At 37.9% G+C, this 23,761-nt stretch overlaps 1 protein-coding gene and 1 non-coding gene across 2 annotated transcripts in view; both read left to right on the top strand.

Annotated features, from left to right (window-relative positions):
• LOC144240330 (uncharacterized) overlaps window positions 1–23,761 on the top strand; it is a 54,039-nt gene that overhangs the window by 16,402 nt on the left and 13,876 nt on the right. The window contains exon 2 of the mRNA XM_077774638.1: window positions 1,487–1,575. Coding sequence (XP_077630764.1) covers window positions 1,487–1,575 — 89 coding nt within the window. The remainder of the gene's footprint in view (window positions 1–1,486; window positions 1,576–23,761) is intronic.
• LOC144240435 (U6 spliceosomal RNA) lies at window positions 22,672–22,778 on the top strand. Its single transcript, XR_013337716.1, has one exon. It is a non-coding gene; the product is annotated as a U6 spliceosomal RNA (small nuclear RNA).

Here is a 23,761-nt window from a genome sequence, read left to right as displayed (position 1 = left end):
TAATGCAAGATAAATAAATGGGTAGAATTAAAGCTAATAGCAGTGAACACAGTATGTAAAATTTAAACCTAAGATTATATAATTTGAAGCATTTGTTCCCAAGCACATACAGATTGCCAGTCAGTAGTCTTCTCCAAGAAACTGGGAGTGGTTAGGGGTTTGTCCAATGTAGACACATCTGACTAGTTCAGTTGAGTAAGATTTTTTCTAAATAGTTGGAGGTCAATAGTTAATTGAGTTACATAAATCTACTTTCAAACACTAGGGTAATACAATAGGGGCTATAGTAGTGGAGGTTTTAGTAAAATAACCATTCAACATAGTAGTTGCCTCTTCAATACTCTGAGATTTATCAAGCAAAGCTGGCACATGTACTATCCCCATATTCAGCAGGGAGCTCTCGCCTTGGGAAAGGCATGCATTACTCAATGTCATAAGGGATTTCTTTCTCCAGAAAAACAGTTGCAGACTCTACAGTTTGGACTCCCTTCTCTGTGAGAAATGAGAGTAAGTGCAGAAGGCTAATAGATAAGTCTCTATAATCAGAGAATAGCCCAGGTGCTGATTTCAACCAATTGCACAGACAGCCAATTGCACAGACATTATCAACACTGCCTTCTTTTCTGAATGCTCCTACAAGGTGTCTTCACATCTAATCTCTATGCTTTTCATACAACTGGCCCACATTAGACAGCATCCAGCAGACCATTAATTCATCCTGTGGTTTCTAATTATTTGAAACCAAGAATACTGAGTTTGGATATACAAACACCAAGGGTTCTCAATTTATTATCCATCTGGATTCCCAGCACTTAAAAAATAGTCAGTTTTTGAAATTGCTTTTAAGTGTAATGTGACGTACATGCAAGTTAAATTACAGACAACCATAAAAGGTTTATTAAACAACATGTTACTATCCCAACTGTAGAATTCAGCCCAGTCACCTAAGACTTGAAAAAAATATGAAAAGAAGGCAGACTTCAGATGCTACAAGTACAACTCCAAATGCACAAAGGTTTCTGAGGTTCATCCTCTTTTAAAATAAATTTTTAATGTTTATTTATTTTTGAGAGAGAGAGAGCATGAGCAGGGGAGGGGCAGAGAGAGAGAGGGAGACACAGAATCTGGAGCAGGCTCCAGGCTCTGAGCTATCAGCACAGAGCCCAACACGTGGCTCAAACTCACAAACCATAATATCATAACCTGAGCTGAAGTCAGTCGTTCAACTGACTGAGCCACCAGAGTGCCCCTCTGAGGTCCATCTTCTATAACTTGCTGCAGGAACCTGAAAAAGTTGAGAACTTTGGGGAGCATGAGAACTCGACTCGAATTCTTGAGTGGTTATAAGAGTTAAATAGGGGCTCAGACTTGGATAAAGAATAAAAGCTAAAGAGACTTGGGGACCCCATTTTGTATAATGATTTCATGTAATTTTTTTTAATGTCCAGGCCTATTCCCTAATCTCCCCCCTTCTTTTATTCTACAGTCTTCACTGCTTGGGACTTGGCAGAAAACCTTGCTGTTACTCAAAACATAGGCACTTTAAGACAAGACAGAAGAAAGGAAATACTTCAGGTAAGGGCTAAGTGGAAATTATTGGGCCACCTACATTTAAAGAAACAGACAAAAATTGGTATAACCACGCTTTAGAAAACTGGCAGTATTTACTGAAGCTTAACACACACTTTCCTATGACTTAGTAATTCCACTCCTAGGTATACTTTCAATAGAAACACATTCACTAAAAGAATATGCTAGAATACTCATGAAACTCTATTATTAATAATAATTAAAGATTAGAAACCACTCAAATGCCCCTAAAGAGTAGAATGGGCATAAAATTATGATATATTCATATGATGGAAAACTTTACAGCAAGAAGAATAAATGATATGCAACAATATGGATGACTCTCACAAGGATAATATTGAGTGAAAGAAGCCAAGTACAAAAGATTATATACTGCACAATACCATTTACATTAGATGCCAAACCAGTAACACAAATAGGCACTATTAGGAGTCAGGATAGTGGTTTCCATCGGAAGTTATAATGATTGGAAGGGGACCCAAGGGAGTATCCTGAAATTGTTTTTTCATCTGGATACTAGTTATGTGAGTGCTTCAGTTTGGAAATGTTTCTCCTGTTGTACACTTATGACATGTGCACTTTTCTGGAAGTATATTACACCCCACTAAAAAATTTGTAGATGTGTGTGTCTTGTTTTGGTTTGGTTTTACAGCCAATAACCAAAAAGTATTACTTCATACGGTTGGTTGGTATAACACCTCCAGGGGAGTGAACCTCCTCTTGGCTTGGAATGACTAACACTTTGTCTCTTGATCTCTTAACTCTCCCTAGTTTTAGCCTCATCATTCAGGTAAATATTCAGAGTCAGTCACCTTGACACTTGAATCCTAAACAATTCCCACATCTCCTCTTTCCTCCCTAACTGTGGCTTCATCTTTGCCACCATCCTTTCGACCATATTGATATCTTGCCCCAGGAGTGATGGGGATACCTGTCAGCTCAAGTACAGATAAATCCACCAGGGCACCTGTGTCCTCTATACTCCATCTTCTATTCTGAATCTGCACGTTAAGTGCTAACACCTGCCTGTACAGCCTCTCAGCAACGACTTGACTATAGTCCCTGTGGGTCTGGTTTGCACCCTTGGGGACTGGCCTACCTCTGCCTGTCACTGCTATCCCAACCCCTGTGGAAGAGATCAGCGCCTCATTATCCCTCTCTGTCCTTGCAGCAAGCTCAATAAAGCAAAATAATTACAAATTCTATATCCAATCACATGTTGCCCACAGCTCAGCACTCAGCATTTATAAATGTGCTGATCTATTATCAGATACTAATCTGGTCCTTTTGTGTATAAAGAGAAATATCACAGTAAATTCAATGAGCTCTCATGAGAACTGCCCAAATCAAAAAGCTTTTTGTTTCTATTTAGACCACACAATACCCGGTCTGATAAACTAGCTGTGCTAAGCAGTGCCTGAACAACTAGATTTGGACTCATGGAAGCCTGAAATTGGCTTATGATGAATATGAAATAGGATACAACTTAATTCCTAGAGAGTTTTGAGTCCTCCTCACTCAAGAGGCATTGTTTTCCTGGGGGGGGGAGGGGGGGAGGCGCTGGGGGAACAAAACAACTTGTATCATCCATACCACTCCCCTGCTTTATCATACAGGAATGTGTCCCAGATGGAAGAGAGGGTGCTCAGGATTTTGAAAGAATTAAAAATGAACAAGCCCAGCAACTTTATGCAAATAGAAATTAGTCTATAAATACTCCACTGGGTACCCAGTTTTGTAAGCTTCCTTTGTCCTTTCTCTAGCAGTTATGCATGGATCAGGTCTTGCCTGGCAACTGGTTCAGTAAATGGATAGTAGTGAGTGGTGGACAACACAGAATTAGAAATTTGGAGATCACTTGCATTTCTTAAATTTAGAATTCATTTCGCTTTTTTATTTAAAGGTTAAATTACACTAGGAATTTAACTCAAACAAATATAGTTAACTTTAAATATGTATATAATGAATTACATATACCTACTACACAGAAAGGGAAAGACTCTTAAAAGGGGAGCTTTGTTTAGACATCAGTGCTGCTCACAAAGGGAGTTGCCAAGAAAGATAATCTGTCCATTCCAATGTTTCTCATTCCATCATTATGTTTTGTTAGATACTGAGGATATTTTAGTCTGCCCAAGTCATAATTTAAATAACCTTTGCTTGAATATTAAGCCAGTAAAGCCAATGCTCTAGTTTTCTACAGAAATCGGACATAGAATGTGTTCCCTTGAGGACTGGCAGAGGGGAGCAGGAAAGGTTCCCAGAAGAGGAGGTTGTTGATGACATATATTGCTTCCTGCACATTTCTCCCCCTGAAAACTAGCTGATGGGATCCACCTGGTTCTCAGCCTCTTCACCACTCACCCTTCACCCCATTCCACTTGAAAGATCCCAGTAGGCTCAACCTGACCTTGGTCTTGAGGAACAGTTCTGATCTTGGAGACACAAGATTCAGCACATCTAGTCCAATTCCACAAAGTCCTACGTGATGTGCCCCATCTGGTCCTCCCCTTGCCTCTCTGATCTCATGTCCTACTACTTTCCCACCTGATAGTTTCTCTCAAGTCACACAAGCCTCCCTGCTTTCTAGAAAATTCCCAATCTACTCCAGCCACAGAGTCCAAAGCCTTTGTACCTGATTTCTCTCTGTCTCCTTCCCCTGGGCTACTCCTCCCTCAGATATTAACATGGATCACTCCATTAACTTTTATTTTCTTTGTCTTTATTCAAATGTCACTTTAATTAATGCCTTCCTTGACCACCCTATTAAAAATCACAGCCTCTTCCAATGCTTACTAATCACACTTCTTTATTTTTCTTTAAAGTATTTAACATCAGCTAGCATACTATATATTTTTCTTGCCTATTTTTTTTTTCTTGTCTCCTCTTATTAGCTACATGAGAACAGGGATCTCAGTTTCTTTTCCCTTTTTCCTGGGATCTAGTAGTGTACCTGTCACAGAGAAAAGCAACTCAATAATCAATTGTTGAATGAATGCATGACTTAGTTATGTAGCCCTTTTGTCTTACTGCCTAGACCTGAATCTTACTTTGGCAACTTTTTTTCAATATCAGCACCTCTAAGACTAGTCCTGTTTTCTTAGGACTTAGATCCTGACCTTCAATCCCTATGTAGGTTTGTTTTCATTGTCTGCTAATAGACTTTTCCCTAATTCCATCTTTGTGAATTTCTGAGCACTTATTCCTGGATTTCCCTAACATTGTAGTGTACTTATTTGTATGATCATCATTACCTGGTTTTCATTAGCAAATCATTTTCTCAGTGAATTCCATATAGACTGAGAATTATGAAATACTCCAGTGGCAAAAAGATAAAGAGAACTCAACCCTTAAATATCTGGGTGTTACTATTGCCTTATTACCCTGTTTTGCCTTTTTGCTTAGGTCTTTAGTTCTTCCTGACGCCACTTAGAACTTCCTGAATAGCTCCGTTCATCTTTAAAGATGAGAGTCCAGTTTCAGGTGCAAATGTGGGTGTCCTATCTTGCCGCAACTAACAAGTCATGCTTTTGGGTGCCTGGGTGGCTCAGCTGATTAAGCATCTGACTCTTGCTTTTGGCTCAGGTCATGATCTCATGGTGCATGGGATCAAGCCTCACATCAGACTGATGGGATCCACCCATCAGGATCTCTCCCTCTCTCTGTGCCCCTCTCCAATTTGCATGCATGAGCTCTCTTTCTCTCTCTCTCAAAACAAATAAATAAACTTTAAAAGAACAAAAAACAAGCCATGCTCCATAGAGTCTGAAATTAGAGGCCAGCCCTGTATAAAGTATACTGCACCAAAAACAAACAAAAACTTAAGAACACTAAGAACTCAGTATTATTTATTTTATCCTTACTGATTTTCCCCCCTCCTGATTACTTTCAGAAATACTGACACCCCCCCTTTTTCTTTAAAGTTTACTTATTTTGAGAGAGAGAGAGAGCGAGCAAGCGAGTGCATGGGTGGGGGAGGGGCAGAGAGAGAGAGAGGGAGACAGAGAACCCAAGGAGGCTCTGTCCTATCAGTGCTAGAGCCCAACACAGGGCTCGAACATAAACACTGTGAGATCATGACCTGAACCGAAACCAAGAGTCAGACACTTAATGGAAGTAGCCACTCAGGCACTCCCTTCCCCTCACTTTTTAAACAAATTCCAAGTATTTGACTTAGCCAGCCACTCTTTTCTTCCTTTCCTCCTTTAGGACATTCTTTACTTAGCAACTTAGGCAACATCAAGCTTGTTCAAACAGCCAAGGGTTTAATTCTTGAAAATCTGAAACTCTCTTTTTGGCTTAGAAGTGGAAAAACGTGTACCTTCTCAGGCTCCCCTGTTCTGTTTGTACAAGTTGCTGCTCTGATGGTTTTGATATCCATCCGGTATTTTAATTACTGATAGTCATTACTTTTTACAAAGAGCTTCGCTTAAGAGAAGCATCATGAGATGCACTCTATTTCATGAGAACTCAAAGGGTTTGCTCTGAAAAACAAAGCCAATCCAGGGGGAAGCCCATCAGATAACTCTGTCCAAACTCATTCTTTATCTGGCTGCTGCCAAAGCTATTAGTGTGAGTTCATGAGCCCCCTTACAGCCAACACATTAACTGAATGCAAATATCAACTTCTCTTTGCTCACTTTTCCTAGGAAGAATGTTGGAGGGGAATATACTCTGTACTTCAACATCACCTGCAAACTTGATGAGTGCATTTATTGGTCCAGTGGTTAATTTTTCACCCAGTTTCCATTTGTTCTCCGGTATTACCATGCCATACTCAGTTCACTGACCAGGAAGAAATGTGTTCAGGGTTTTTTAACCTATCAGTCCACACTATGCCCGTTACACATGAGAATTTTTTTTCTACAACTACACTATAACCAGGAATTAGCTTAATTCTACTGCAGATTCACACTGAATGGACTGTATTATACCTGATTACTTTCTCTCGTCTAAGAAACGGAATGGCCACAGCAAAGGCTAAGGAAAGTCAGTCAAAGTAGAGATGCTCGTTCTGCCAGTCTGCAGGACACAGTCCTGGCTGCCGATTTCTCAGTTCAGGAAAGACTGAGCAGATTCCCCTGCATCCTGAAATTTCAGCCTTAAAAAAAATCCTTAAAACAGCACAGTTCTCTTATAATCGTAATCTAATTAGTATTCCCTAGAAAAATTTTACTGCTTCTACACCTCAGAGAACTCACCATTTCCACCATCTGCCCACAGTGAGAGAATGAATTTAATCATTTGGAAGCCCAAGCAATAGACTTCACTTCCTTCTTTATTTCCTCTGGCTTGCTCTGTGAATAATGTTTTCTCTCTGGGAATCATCAATTCTTTCCTCTCTGATGACTATTTTTCCTAGATAATTTTCTCTGTGACCTTAATAAAACCTCAGACATTGCTGCCTCCTCAGGCTTACAATGGTCTTTTTTTCCCTTTCATAGCTAAAACCTTGATAGAATAGTTAAGACACCCAGTGCTTCATTCCTCACCTCATAGTTACTTCTAAACTCCCAGTAATTTGAATTCCACAGTTTTCACCAATTAACTATAGTTTCCAAAGTTACCAAGGAAGTTTTCAAGAACAGATTCATTCTATTAAGTCTTCGGTCTTCTTCAACGTTTGACACTGCTGATTTCCCCTCTTTTATAAAATGTCCTGTTTTTATTACTGCATACTATTTTTTCCCTGAAAGTTTCTCCTTTACTTTTTCATTCACTTTCTCTCTACTCCCCCTTAAACAGAGACATTCCTCAAGATTCAGTCTTTAGTCTTCTTGACCTTTCATCTGGCATGTTCTACCATGATGATCTCATCAAAGAGTTCAACTGTCACTTCTAAAACAAATCACTCCTGAATGTTTCTTGCATACATAGACATTTCTCCTGAGATCTGAACCCACATTCCAATGGCTTGCTATTTATCATCATGAAACTATCAAAGCTGGCACTGTCAATAAACTTGTTCGAAACTGGACTCATCAATTTTCCAGAAGCTGTTTCTCCTCTTACATTTACTGTCTTGATAAATGTCACCTGACTATGTATATCACTCCACTGAGAAACCTTCGAGTAATGGCGTTACCTCCTTTCTTTCCTTCAATCAGCAGTCAAATATTTTTAGTTCTACCTTCACACTGTTGTCTAGAACTATCCTGTCCAATCAATCCTATCAACTGGATTCTCATTGAGGCCCTCCTCTGCTCCCTCAAACACACTTGAAATACCTACCAAACAAGGTGCCTTGCTCCAGCTTAGTTCATCCATTCATTCACTTTGAGTCCAGAATTATCCTTCTATGGGAAAACTCCTAAATGGCTCCCTCTACTGGATGAAGTTCAAACTCTTTGGTCACCTTCCAAGGCTTTGCCTCATACCTTCACACACAGCCTACACACTCACCACACTTTTCACTTATGGTTCCCAAATGCACTATCAAGCCTATTCCCTTTGCCTAGATTATTCTCCTCACTCTCCCTCTTTATTTGGGGAACTCCCACTTACTTGTTCAGGTGGAGCTTCAAAATCAAATTCTCTTCATATTATTTCCTGTGTCTTCTAATACCATCTCATGAGCAGAGGTCATTGCAACTCATCTCCACTCCCATAGCTCTTTATATGCTGTGAACACCTTCAGTGTTGAGGCTTCATCTTATTCAGGACCTAACTCAATGCTTTACATGTAGCAGGTGCTCCATGATTACTCATTTGCAAATATTTATTGAGTGCTTACCATAATCTGGGCACTACTTTAAGTGCTGACAATACAATGGTAAAAAAAAGTAGACAAAATATCCACCTTCACTGGGCTTATAGTTTAGGGAGAATTATAATAGACAACCATTCTAAAGAAACAACAAGTATTTCTTTGGCTGCATTGCAATTCTTATGCATTATATAATCTTTATTAACCGAAGAGAGTAACTTTTTATATATGAAGTTTCTAGTTTCCTGAGCTATTAATTATAACTAATGCATAATTATCTGTTAGTAAGTTCAGATATCAGAGGGAAAAGTTAGTATTATAGGGATCTTGCTGTCTAAAGCTTACCTTTTTTTTTTTAATAAAGCAAAAGAATAGACTGAAGAAGGGATAGAGAAATATAGTCAATATATAAATATTAAGGTGAATGTTTGTGTGTAAGTGTGGTTTTCTGAGCCAGTTGCAAGGATGTGAGTGAAAGGGAAAAGATTACTATGTTAGGAGAGGCTGAAAGGCATGGTACTGAGTAGTAGTTTAAGTCACAATCTGTTGTTACATCTTTTGGCAACTTTCCTGATGGTCCCTGAAATCACAAGTTTTCTGTCCAATATCCTGCAACATCACTGAGTTTTCTAGCAGCTGACTGATTCTTCTAGGCACTAGTTAGGTCTGCAATTGCTTTGTTAGGCAAGCTGAACAAAAGACAGCCACTCAGTTCTATTGAAAATGAGGACAGCATTAATTATTTTAGAAAAAGGGAGTAGTGAGGTAATTCTTAGTGATAAATTGAATCCACTTCAATTTGAATTGATGATTAAAATATCCATAGGATTTTCCCATAAGTACAAGATACATTATAAACTCCTTGGTACTGCTAATTTACTCTCACCATTTGTCTCACCTAGAAACATCCCAATGTTATTATTAAATCCAGACCATTACAAAGGCTAAGAGAAATCATGAGGGCAGATGGCAATTTACACATACCAAATTATAATCAGCCTTAGAGTCATACCAAACAACCTGCTGACCTTCCCAGGCATGGCAGGAAGGCTCAAGTAGCACTGCTCAGAGAATCTTTCTCTTGTACAAACTAGAAGTTTCTCAGAACACAATGAGCTTGTCTGTTCCTCATGATTGTTAATGAGAACCCCGAACTGAGAACCAGCCAGAATTGAAAAACAGCCAGAATGTCTTTACTCGCTGTCCCAGTCCTGTGGTCCCTTCCATTTGGTCAGATTTCTGTATAGCATGACGGATGGTGTTGGTAACATTTCCTGACTAATGTCCCAGTTAGGGCTCTTCCAAGAAATCCAAACACTAGGTCCTCTGTCATCCTTCTAATTCCATTTCATCCCACAGTTGAGGATTCTTTGCTGTAGACACAGTGTCTCTGAACACAAGAGATCAGGAAAAGTGAGTGTAGTATGGAAATGAAATGGAGCATAAACATAAATACAAAAATAAGAATATTTCCAAATGAGATCAAATAGGAAACCAGTAAAGTGACTTCAAATGAGAAAACGATGAGAGTGTTTATTGTTTGAGTTCTTTGAATGTTCCAGGTGCATACTAACCACTTAATTCTGAAACTACCTGCCTTTGAAGTAAGTACTGGTATTATTCTCGCAGTACAGTTATGGGAAGAGATTCAGAGAAGTCAAGTAATTCCCTCAAGGGCATATAGTTAGTAAGTGAAGAACTGGAGAGCTGAATCTGCATCTAGATGATGCCAAATGTTTGATTGTTAACAGTTTTGAGTATTATTCTTATTAGTCCAGAATCAGTGACGTTTCAGTAACTATATAAGCAAATGCAAGAATTTCTTAGATGCTTATATAAGATTTACTAACCCAGAATGAAGTCCTAACCAAAGAGAATGTTGATTTCAAAAGCTTTATTGAAAAGGGACCATTCACTGCAGTGATTCACCCTCCAAGTCTATTCCACATTTCTGTCTTTAGTCATCCGGGGGCTTTTTACAGCAGAGGGGCCAGACGACATCCTTCCTGTACTCTGCATCTCTTTTCCAGGCTCACCAAGTCTGGAGGAGGCCAAACTACATGAGAGAACTCAGATGGTACCTGCAACCACTTAACTCTTTGAAAGCTGTATTGTGTAGAAAGCGGTACCATCACACGTGGCTATGTCATGATCTATTAGGAGATTGGGTTGCCAGTAAGATGCACGTTTTATTTATCTTCATTTGAAAGATAAGGAAATTAGGCGTTGAAGAGGTTGAACAATTTGGCCCAGAGTCTTACAACTACAGGTGTCAGAGCCTGGACAGAAACCCACTGTGTATCTATAAATCTTGCACTCCTATCCTGGACACTACCTCTAATTCACTGCATGATCTCGTAGATTTTTCATAAACGGTATAGAAAAGAAATACTTTAGGAAAAAAAAACACAAATTGGACATGTTATGAGTATGCATGTGGGAATGTGTGGCATATGTGAGAGTTATTTATTGTATGTTTCAAAATGATTTTAAAAATGACTAAATAAAGTCTGTTTTTGAGGCAAAGCAAGGGACTAGGAAATATAATTTGCCTTTGGTTCCATTAACTAATTCCTGGATATATTTGGAAAGTAATTCACTTTTGTTTCTTCAATTTACAATTAAGGAGAATATTTACCATCTATCTTCCTTGTAGGATATTTTAAGAAAAATACTAAGATGAAACAATCATAAGTATTTCTCAGTTGATAGATTAATCTGTCACTATCAAGTCAGGTTAAAGAGTTTATACTTTAAGTAATAAATTGCTGCTGAAGGTTTCCAAGGAGAAGCATAACATGACCAAATTAACATTGGGGAGCAGGGGAAGGGGAAGGCATTGGCAGAAATAAGTAGAATGGATTGAAAGAAGTAAAATTTCTTTAAGTACATGGAAGTGACAGCAAGTGTGTCAGAAGCACAAGAGGCTGGGTGTGAGTTGAGCGGGGAAGATGGCGGAAGTGCACAGGGAGAAAAGAAGGAGTGGACCTGGGAGCGAGGTGGAGGATGCCAGCCACCTCACTGCTTTCTCAGTCAGAAATGTCAAAACAATTACTTGAAATTCTAATCAGGGGACTTAAGATTTGATGACAATATGAAATGGCTGTGTATCAAGAGTCCTCTTTGAAGCAAATATGTAACAGGTGACTTAGAAATTTTTTTTTCCGAGTCCTTTCTAGCTCTATGAAAAAAATTCTTTGTAATGCCCTAGTCTGAGACCGTGTTAAAAGACACATATAGAAACTTTGGTTTGTGTTGTAAACTCAGATTAGAAAATGCCTGCACGTGCACATACACACACACACACAAACACACACACACACACACACACTGACACTGGTTTATGTAACATGAAACAATATTCAGATATGTACAGGATGCCAGCACTCTCCCCTTCTAAAACTATCAGTATTACCAGAAAAAACCTGATGCTTTTCCTGAACCCTGCCATTCTCTGCTGCTCAATCTTGCACCTTAGTTTTACCTCCAACACTTTAAAAGCAACTTTTACATATCAATCCATGACCTAAATCTAAGTCCTGGAGTGGTCCTGATAGACTCTTCCACTCTTACCCTGAATCCCATCATCTATTGAATATTATTCCATCAACAAGGACTGTGTTTCCTAATATGTTTTGAATCCTTTCCTTCTTGGGGACTGCATTTGTTGAGACCCATATAATTTCATGTCCCAATAACTGGGGCAACATCCTAATTGGTCAGCCTGTTTCCCATCTTCTACTCCTCAAAACTATCTCCTCATGCTCTTAGAGAATGTTCTAGAAAAACCGTGTTACTTCCATACTAAAAATTCTTGAATGATTCTCATTATCTGTGACAATATTTCTTGAGCATGCTTGATCATAAAAACCATAAAACATTTAGATGATAAGTTCCAATCCTAGAATATGCAGAGAGATTCATACAATCAGAGAAGTTTGGGAATTGATATTAAATATTGCCAAATAATGTCTAAATTCACCTTGTAAGGTGCCTACATTCTCCAATATCTCATTCCTACTTATGTCTCCAGTTTCATCCTATTTCCTGTCTTGAACCTTCTCTCCAAATAGGCTTCCATCCCACCACTGCCCACCGTTTAGTTGGGTCAAATTCTCCCCTCTGTACTCATGTAGTGCTCAGAGCATTCTTCTGTCACTGCACTTAGGCGGTTATAGTCACTTATCACTTGCCATGATTGACAGCAGTTCAAATCCCTGTCACTCATTGATAGCCTTGCTTTTTCACTCAGTATTTCTAGATGGCATCCAACAGAAACTGAGCCTGGTGAACTTGCTCAGAAGGATAATTCACTGAAAGGCAGAGTAGCTCACAGAATTGACAGAAAAGTGAAAGAATTGGGTTGCAGGAAACAGGCAAGAATCAAGAAAGGCTAGACAGCCAAGGACACTCAGAAGAACTATCTTCTTACCAACTCTGATATCTGCTATTGACCACTTGGTATTGCCAAAGCTGAATTCTGATATGCCTGCTCTATTCCCAGAAAATTTTGCAGCTGACCTTGTGTCTCAAGTCCCAATTAGATGCATCTCTTTGACCTAAGTCATATGTTCACATTCTTTTTTAATTTTTTAAATGTTTATTCATTTTTGAGTGACAGAGTGAGTGGGGGAGGGGCAGAGAGAGAGGGAGACCCAGAATCTAAAGCAGGCTCCAGGTTCCGAGCTGTCAGCACAGAGCCTGACACGGGGCTCAAACCCACAAACTGTAAGATCATGACCTGAACTGAAGTTGGACACTTAACAACCGAGCCCCTCGGGCGCCCCAGCGTGTGTTCACATTCTAACTCACCTGTTCTGAAAGTGCGATTCCTAACTGGCAGCATCAATATCTCCTGGAAACTTGTGAGAAATGTAAATTCTCAAACCCCCCAGGAGGTGCGGTCTAGCAATCTATGTTTTGGTTTTTTTTTATTTTTTTAATGTTTATTTATTTATTTATTTATTTCTGGGAGAGAGAGAGACAGCGTGAGCAGGGGAGGGTCAGAGAGAGAGGGAGTCACAGACCGAAACAGGCTCCAGGCTCTGAGCCGGCAGTCAGCACAGAGCCCGACGTGGGGCTCGGACCCACGAACCGCGAGATCATGACCTAAGCGAAAGTCGGACGCTTAACCGACTAAGCCACCCAGGCGCCCCGAGCAATCTATGTTTTAAAAAGCCTTCTATCTGAGCCTGTTGCATGTATGCTAAGGTTTGATAACTACTGTCATCACTACAACAGGGCAGGAGGAAACGGTATTTGGCCTCTTCACATGGAGAGGACCAATGCCCACCTGCTGGGGCTTACCAAGGGGAGGAAGGATGTCCAGATGTTGGATAGCAAAGAAATGAAACCAACAAAAAGAAGTGTATGCCTACAGTATATTTTTTACAACCCTCAATTTCAGGAAGAGTATGAATTTACCTAATATCAAAAAGATAAATACTAGAACAATTCAAAATCCATGATACCAGGCCCTGTGTCACTGCTTCCATATTACCTCTCCTGTCAACAGTAAATACCTGATGTCCATTTCAATTTCATTAACATAAACACGCCCTCACATCTTAAAATCATATATGAAAGTAATTTTCATTATTAGGCTGTTTTAGTATCACCTGTTGATTAAAGCTTCGTCTACAACTCAGATGAATAAAGGGTGCTGCTTCTCCTGACAGCTGTTTCGACAGTTTATAGTATTAGCCATGAGAATGTTTGATTTTGACTTAGCTGACATCTCAAAACACCCATTGGACCTATTTGACCTTCTCAATCCTCCAAAAGAAATATTCTCTACACGACTCTGTGTACTTTGGTGCACAATAAAGCATCTTTCCAGTTGAAAATGGTAGTATTATTACTGGTTTTGTTATTAAAAATATTTATCAAATGCAATAAATATTAGTGAATATTTATTGAGTGCTTGCCGCATTGCCACGTGCTAGACACCATTTTGAGTCCTTTATATGTACTAAGTCGTTTTATTACCACAACCCCAGCAGTTACATACTAATGTTATCTCCATTTTCATATAAGGCAATTAAGAAAAAGTAGGATTAGGCAATTTTGACAAAGTCATGCAGCTAGTAAGCGGTGCAGCTGGGATTTTATTCTAGGCAGTTGGCTTTGCACTAAACACCCTAACTGTCATGTGACCGACTATCTCAGTGTTGCTGGGACTGAGGGGCTTCCCAAGGATGCAGGGCTTTCGGTGTTAAAACTGGGATAGTCCTAGGCACACCAACATGATGGGTCACACTGCAATTACCATGCTGTTCTGCAAAGTAAATTTATGACTTCCTTCCCCTTCAATGGCATTATAATATATCAAGCTGATGGCTGACACCCATAGATCCAAACAGTGGACCGACGTGGCTGGACAGGGGCATGAGAGTCTCCGGTATCTCTATTCCGCTTTCATCATCCCAGAGTGTCCATCACGTAAGGTCTTCACTTAACATCTCCTTTCAGGAGCCAAAGCCCACTCTGAAAAGCTTTGCTCTTCTGCGAATACCACTGGACTTCCCCCAAATATTCCGGTACAAACTAGGGCAAGAGATTCCAAGAATTTGATTCAGTACAAATTGCTCCAGTGTTTTTCTTCAGAAGTACATAAAACTCTTTAACAGAAACATCACTGGTGAGTTTCAAGTTAGGAGTTAAAATGAGATAACAGAACAAGAAACTGGAGAGAAGGACAGCAAGGAAACAAAGAACAAAAAAAATTAGTGGTAAGTTAAGTTACTCAGCAGTTTAATAGTGAAGAAGATAACACACACAGTGTTCCTCACAGACTGCATTTTACGGCTGCACAGAGGGGAGTGTGCCAGGGGATGGGAAGTCCCCATCTGCAGACCAAGGTGGTGTCAAAATTCTCACCTCTAAGCCTTAGGAAGGACCAACTTTCGGCCTCTTAATGTGAAAGTGTGAGAAGTTTCTTCTTGATTGTGACCCTTTTATTAACTGAGCTACCTAAATACTGAAATTTATGTTTTGTTTTAAAAAAAGAAACAATATTTAATTTTCTATAAAAATCTTTGAGCTGCTCCAAATGTAAAACTTAACATGTGTTTCACAAATATTTGGGGGTTTTTGTTCTTGTTTTTTGTCCCCTCCCCACATTTTTATTTAAATTCTAGTTAGTGAACATACAGTACATTATTGATTTCAGGAGCACAATTCAGTGATTCATCACTTACATACAACACCCAGCACTCATCATAGCAGGTGCCCTTCTAACATCCATCTCCCTCCATCAACTCTGTTTGTTCTCTATATTTAAGAGTCTTTCATAGTTTGTTTCCCTCTGTCTTTTTCCCCCTCCCATATGTTCATCTGTTTTGTTTCTTAAATTCTACATGTATTTGTCTTTCTCTGGTTGACTTATTTTGCTTAGCATAACACATTCTAGATCCATCCACATTGTTGCAAATGGCAAGATTTCATTCTTTTTGACGGCTGAGTAATATTCCATTGTATATATATACCACACCTTCCTTATCCATTCATCGGTCAGTGGACATTTGGGCTCTCTCCATAGCTTGGCTGTTGTTGATAATGCTGCTATAAACACTAGGGTGCATGTCCCCTTCGAAGCTGTTAACTACTGAAATTTAAAATAGAGGCTCCTGGACTAATCTTTTCTGTTCCCTCTCTCATCTCCACAGACAATCCCTTTAACTAGTTAGCTGTTCCTGTAGTAGTTAATTCTCTAAAGGCTATCATCTCTAAATAATAGCCTTATGTAATCAATTTTAGATTTTCCAATTTTTGGTACTATTGACATCCTACTGTTGAGCTATGTTGTTTGTTTGTTTGGTTAGTATGAACATGTAGGACATCACAGGTCCCTGGATAACATCTTGAGAACCACTGCTGTTGAGCTTTGATAATTTCTCTTTTTCAGTTTTACTATTCTCTCCCTAAGGAATTTCATTAGTTATTTGTATTGTAGTTATTGTATCAATGTATCAATATATTGATATTCCATAACTAAATTTCTCCCCTCTATTTTATTATTCTTAATCCTTATATAATACTTTCTAGAACATTTTTTCAACTTGAATTTCTACTGATCTGGTGAATTTTGTGCATGTGGAAAAAATTTTCAAAAGGTCTTTATTGTTTCCAGATAATTATTAGCATACTATTTATTTTCTTTTCTTTTTCTTTCTTTCTTTTTAATAGATGAAAATTTCTGGTGAAACATTCTAAGGACACTAGTGAGAATTTTTTTTTTAATTCTTTTCTAGTCCTTGTATTATCTCTGTTATTTTCTATTTGTGTATTTGTATTTCCACAACTCTGTTTACTTTGATGCACCATAAAGCATCTTTCCAGTTTAAAATGGCAACATTACTGGTTTTGTTATTAAAAATATTTATCAAATGCAATAAATATTAGGGAATATTAATGAGTGCTTGCCACATTGATGGCATTCAATGGTCATCTGTTTTTAGATTGAGGCAACAGAAAGCTGACTGAGAGCCCTGGATACATGGGTGGGACTTGTCAATTATCAGGCATTTGTCCAGTCGTCTCACCACAGATACTTAAATGCCCGAACGGGATGGACTTTATTTGAAGGGCATTGTTATCTTTGTAGAAGAGTGCTTCAGTCCTGGCCTGGAGTGGAAGTAATGTATGTGGAAGTCCAAACCCTGAGACAGCTCTGTGGGGATGATCAGCAACCTTTCTGGCTGTATTTGGATTCTCTGCTATGTAGCGCTATCTTTCTCCTTCAAACACTTCTACTCCTCTACCTGCTTCCTATTGAAATTTCTCTACATCCAATGTTGACAGGTATTCTTACTCCATCATTGTTACTGTAAATGCATGTTCTCAGGCTGGTATCTAGAAGCAGAGCAATGCTCTCTTTTATGTTTTTATTTACAATTGCTATGATAATACTTTGCGTTTGTTTGCTTTCAAAGCCCCTTCACATTTGTTATTTTATTTATCCCTATAACACTCTCCAGAAGAAAGTACAAACAAGAGGTATTTTCATGTCTAATCTCTGGATGATAAAATGAAAGAAAGTATCTTTTTTTTCAATGTGAGACATGGTTTTATTTTACCAAGTTCTCTTTTTTAACGTATTTGTATTTTAATTCCAGTATAATCAAGATACTAATTTATATTATATTAGTTTAAGGTGTACAATATAGTGATTCAACAATTCTATACATTGCTCAGTGCTCATCTTGATAAGTGCACTCTTATTCCCCATCACCTGCTCCACCTATTCCCCCACCCACCTCTATGTGGTTACCACCAGTTTGTTCTCTATATTTAAGGGTCTGTTTTTGGCTTGTCTCTTTTCTTTCTTTCTTTGTCTTGTTTCTTAAATTCCACATATGAGTGAAATCTTATAGTAGTTGTCTTTGACTCATTTCGCTTAGTAGTACACCCTCTAGATTCATCATGTCAGCTGTCACAAGTGGCAAGATTTCATTCTTTTTTATGGCTGAGTAATATGCATGTGTGTGTGTTTGTGTGTACATACATACCACATCTTCCTCATTCATTCATCTATCAATGGACACTTGGACTGCTTCCATAGTTTGGTTATTGTATGTAATGCTGCAACAAACAGAGAGGTGCATATATCCTTTCAAATTAATGTTTCTGTATTCTTTGAGTGAATATCCAGTAGTGCAATTTACTGGATCATAGCATAATTCTATTTTTAATTTTTTGAGCAAACTCCATGCTATTCTACAGTGGCTGCACCAATTGCATTCCTGCCAACAGTACCCCATAGTTCCTTTTTCTCTACATCATCACCAGCACTTATTGTTTCTTGTGTTTTTGAGTTTAGCCACTCTCACAGGTGTGAGGTGATGTCTCATTGTATTGTGGATTTGCATTTTCCTGATGATGAGTGATGTCGAGCATCTCTTCCTGTGTCCATTGGCCATCTGGATGTCTTCTTTAGAGAAACGTCTGTTCATGTCTTCTGCCCATTTTTAAATTGGATTATTTGTTTTGGGGGTATGGAGTTGTAGAAGTCCTTTATATATTTTGGATACTAACCTTTTATCAGATATGTCATTTGCAAATACATTCTCCCATTCAGTGGGTTGACTTTTTTGTTTTGTTGTTTGTTTTTCCATGAAGAAGCTATTTTATTTTGATGTAGTCCCAATAGTTTATTTTTGGTTTTGTTTCCCTTGTGTCAGGGGACATATCCAGAAAAACATCATTTAGCTGATGTGGGAAACATTACTCCCTGTGCTCTCTTCTAGGATTTTTATGGTTTCAGGTCTAATATTTGGGACTTTAATCCATTTTGGTTTATTTTTGTGCTTGGTTTAAGAAAGTGGTCCAGTTTCATTCTTTTTCATGTAACTGTCCAGGTTTCACAACGCCATTTATAAAAGAGACCATCTTTTTTCCATTGCATATTCTTGTCTCTTCTGTCAAAAATTAATTGACCATGTGAGAGTGGGTTTATTTCTGGGTTCTCTATTCTATTCCACTGATATATGTGTCTATTTTTGTGCCAGTACCATACTGTTTTGATTACTACCTAGCTTTGTACTATATTTTGAAACCTGGAATTGTGATACTTTCAGTTTTGTTCTTCTTTTTCTTTTTAAATTTTTTGAAATGTTTATTTATTTTGAGAGAGAGAAAGAATGTGAGGAGGGATGGAGCAGAGAGAAAGGGAGACACAAAATCTGAAGCAGGCTCCAGGCTCCGAGCTGTCAGCACAGAGCTTGATACGGGGCTTGAAATCGTGAGCGAGATCATGACCTGAGCAGAAGTCAGATGATCAGATGACTGAACCACCCAGGCGTCCCTTGTTCTTCTTTTTCAAGATTGCTGTAGCTCTTTGGTGTCTTTTGTGTTTACACACAATTTTTAGGATTATTTGTCTTAGTTCTGTACACGCAAAAAAAGCTGTTGGTGTTGTGATAGGGATTGCACTGAATGTGCAGATGGCTTTTGGTAGTATGGACATTTTAACAATGTTTGTTCTTCCAATCCATGAGCATGGAACATCTTCCATTTGTGTCATCTTCAGTTTCTTTCATCAATATTTATAGTTTCAGAGTACAAGTCTTTCATCTCCCTGGTTAAATTTATTTCTAGGTATTTTGTTATTTTTGGTAAAATTGCACATAGGACTATTTTCTTAATTTATCTTCCTGCTACTTCATTATTGGTATATAAAAATGCAATGGATTTCTGTGTATTGATTTTGTATCTTGTGACCTTATTGACCTTCATTTATTAGTTCTAATAGTTTTTTGGTGGAGCTTTCAGGGTTTTCCGTATAGAGTATCTTGTCATCTTCAAATACTACAAGTTTTACTTCTTCCTTACCAATTTCAAAAGATCATCCTGAATTGGCTTAAAATGAAACAATAATTTAATTTGTTCATAAACCTTCAATTTCAGCAGAACTTGGTGAAGACAACTCATCTTTTCTCCATGCAGTATTAGCTGGGACAGCTCGACTAAAGCTGAAGGGTCTTGTTCCAGGTTGTCATACTCACATGACTGACAAGTTGGTACTAGCTGTTTGTTCCTGTCCACTGGGGAACTTGTGCTTCTTCATAGCATGGTGGTTGGGCTCTCCAAGAAAGACAGGTAGTACAAGCTACCAAACCATCACAGCAGCACCTCTGCTATATAGCCTGCTGTATTTCTCAAATAGGCTGGAGTATGTTGGTCAGAAAGTTACAGGCATTGGACTCAAGGGTAAGTGCACCTGTTCATGGGAGGAGTGCTAGGAAATTCTAGGGCCATGTTTTGGAACCACAAGTGTGGTGATGTTTGAATTAGCATTTTTCTTATTATGAGTGCAGATAAACATCTTTTTAAAAGTCTAAAGGTTATTTATATTCCATATGCTGAACTGTCTGTTCATACCCTTTGCCTATTTTCTTCATATTTGTTTAGCATTTTCTTATATATTTCAAGGATATTTTTATATGAGAAGAGTGAGCCTTTCATTTGTAATATGAATTATAAGCAATTTTCCCCAGTTTTTATTTGTTTATAAAAATTTACCTCATGCAGAAGTTAATTCTTTTAATGTGGTGAGTTTTATACTCTTGTTTTATGGCTTAAGGATTTGAGCCTATAATTAGAAAAGCCTATCCTTTATGGGAGTTTACTCAAGGTTTTATATTTTCTTTTTAGTATTTTTTGCATATAAACATTGATTCATTTGGAGTCATTTATCTTGATATATGCATGAGGTATGTTTATTTTTAAAAATGAACTAGAGAATTACTCTATGTCTTACCCGTTCATTTAAAAAAAATACCTAGAAAACTAAAGACTGAAAAAGAAAGCAGTTGGTATTTTTATTTGGATCATGGTAAAGAAATGACACTTATATGATGAATGTGCCTATCAAAGAACATAGTACATTTTCTGTTATTCATGTATTATTTTGTGCTTTCAGAAGTATTCAAAATGTTTTCTCATGTAGCTTTTCATATTGTTTTTTTATTTTTCTTTTAAATTTAATTTATGTATTTATCTATTTGAGAGGGAGAGAGAGAGAGAAAGCACACAAGCAGGGGTGAGAGGCAGAGGGAGAGAGAGAGAAACAGTCTTAAGCAGGCTTCACACTCAGTGTGGAGCCCAGCATGGGGCTGGATCCCACGACCCTGGGATCATGACGTGAGCTGAAATTAAGAGTTGGATGCTCAACCTACTGAGCCACCCAGGTGCCCTTAATTTCTCTTATTTGTTATTTTTATTGCATTGAAGTGGAATCTGTTTTGTCATCTCTTCTTGTAGTGTACTCTCTGATTTATCATTATTTATCATTATCATTTATCATTTATCATTATTATTTATTTTGTGCTTAATTGTGTCACTAAATTTTCTTTTGTTTCAAGTAATTTTACACTTTAATTATCTTGCAGTGTTTAATTATGAAATAATATTTTCAGTAATGATCATCAAATCCTTTTAATATCAAACCTCTAATTTTATTTTCTTAAAAGCTTAATTGTTCATATTTTAGCCCAATGTTACACTTAAATGTGACAATGAACATTATTTAATTCCTCCTGGTGCCAATGGAATGCTTCTTGAGTTTTCCCACAAGACACGATGCTAGCTCAGTGCTTTTTTTCAGGATTGTTCATGATGATCATATACTATTTCTCTGTGAAGCATCTAATAGTACTGAATGCTATACTTGCTTCATAAAATGCATTTAGGGACTCGCTTCTTCTCCTATGATCTAAAACAGTTTAAATAACATTGGAATTATATGTCCTCTAAAGGTTTTATAGAATTCCCCTGAGAAAACATTTGAAAGAACAAATGCAACTTTTGCACGTTTTCCATTTCTTCTTTGGAAAGCTATCTTCTTAGATATATTTTTTAAAATCTTTTGGATGATGTTTGGTAAATTTCATTTTCAAATGTATTTTATACAGGTTTTAAAAGTTATTTGCATAAAAACTTTAGTGATTCTTTTTATTTCCTCTTATTCTGTGACTGTACCTTAATATTTGTGGTCTGGGGATTTTATAAGCTCATTTCCATGACCTGAAAGGTTAAATTATTTCTATTTCTGGTTTTTGAAAGAAAATTTTCCATTAAAATATTATTCTCCTGGGCTTTATTTAATTCTTGCCACAGCATTCTGCACGAAAGATTTATCCAGATAATAATTCTATCCTCTTATGAATATTAAAGTCTACTTTAACTGGGTTTAAACGAAAATCTTTCCTAGAAGGGCATCTTGGTGATTATGTACTGAGTATTTTAACTGTTCAAATAAGGTCACAAGCTCTTCATAATCCTTCTTGAGAGTGCATAAGACATAGCTCATGCTATAAACAATACTTTAAGAAATTGTAAAGGATCTTATTTAACTTGAAGAATACTGATAGAGTCCATTAATTAAACATTTTATGAAACTTGAGATTTCATATTAATAACTTGGATTTATAATTCCCAGTGTTTAGCTCATATACTTCAATAAACATATTCTTTTTCCCCCCACTAAGCTTGTATTTATTTTTTTAAGTTTAGTTATTTATTTTGAGAGAGAGACAGAGAGAGAGAGAAAGAGGGAGAGAGAGAATTTCAAGCAGGCTCTGCACTGCCAGTATGGAGCCCAACATGGGGCTCAAATTCAGGAACTGGGAGATCATGATCTGAGCTGAAATCAAGAGTTGGACACTTAAACGAATGGAGCCACCCAGGCACCCCTAAGCCTATATTTCTTAGGGGACAATGCTAACATTTACTTGAAGTATTTATTCTCATTTATATAGGAAAGAGAGAATATGTCTCCCTACTTTAACAACACAGAGGCAGCATGAGTTACTGCTTTCTTCTCCAGTCATGTTACACTTGTCTACTTGTTTAAAAACAAAAAATATAGCAACTGAGTGCTCCCTTCGCAGCACATAAACTAAAATTGGAATGATACAGAGAAGATTAGCATGGCCCTTGTGTAAGGATGACATGCAAAAAAAAAAAAAAAAAAAAAAAAAGTAGAATTTGAAAAAAACAGGGCACTGAGAGGTTTACTGTTTTTCTCCAGGACACACAGTTAATGACTGAGTTGAGTTTAGAGCCAGAGCCAGGTTTTTCAACTTCCCTCTTAGATCTTACAGTTTAGTAGTGGAGGCAAGTATGTAAGGTGAATCCAAGGAAGTGATAATGAAAACCCTGAACAGGGCATGGAAGGTTGAGCAAGGTTTGCAGGAGAATGGAGGCCTCCCCATCAAAGGGGAACCACCAGACAAAGACCCAAGGGGCAGGGTACCCAGGAGCAAACACCCAGCATTCATCTGGAAGCTGGATAGCATTATGCTAAGTAAAATAAGCCAGACAGAAACAACAAACACTGTATGATCTCACTTATATGTGGACTCTAACATAGTCAAATTCATGGAAGCAGACGGTAGAATGGCTGTTGCCAGGGACAAAAGAAATGAGGAGTACAGTTTCAAAGGGTGCAAAGTTTCAGCTACGTAAGATGAAAGAGTACTTGAGATAAAATGTACAGCATAGTGACCACAGTTAACAATACTGTATTATATACTTGAAATTTGCTAAGATGGTAGATCCTGAATTAAGTTATCCCCCCCACCCCAACAGACACAGAATGGTTACTATGTAGAGGTGATAGATACCTTATTTAGCTTGATTGTGGTGATCTTTTCACACTATACATGCATCAAAACATCAAGGGGGGACTGGCTGGCTCAGCTAGTAGAGGGTACAACTCTTGATCTTGGAGCTGTGTGTTCACGTCCCATGAGGGTAGAGCTTACTTAAAAAATAAAATCAAGTTGTACACCTTAAATATTTTTAATTGTTGTATGTCTAAGAGAGCTCAATAAAGGTTTAAAAAGAAAAAAAATGTACACCAGGTATGGCTGGAGCAGAGGGTATATGCCTGGAGGAGGAAGAAAAAATGAAGAAAAGAGATGGGGGGAAGAGATGGGAAGAAAAGATCATGAGGGTTTTTAA

This window comes from Crocuta crocuta, unplaced genomic scaffold (assembly GCF_008692635.1).
Source record: "Crocuta crocuta isolate KB4526 unplaced genomic scaffold, BGI_CrCroc_1.0 scaffold81, whole genome shotgun sequence".
Classification (NCBI taxonomy): domain Eukaryota; kingdom Metazoa; phylum Chordata; class Mammalia; order Carnivora; family Hyaenidae; genus Crocuta; species Crocuta crocuta.
Note: the sequence above shows the minus strand (reverse complement) of the source record. Positions and strands in the feature narration are given on the sequence as shown.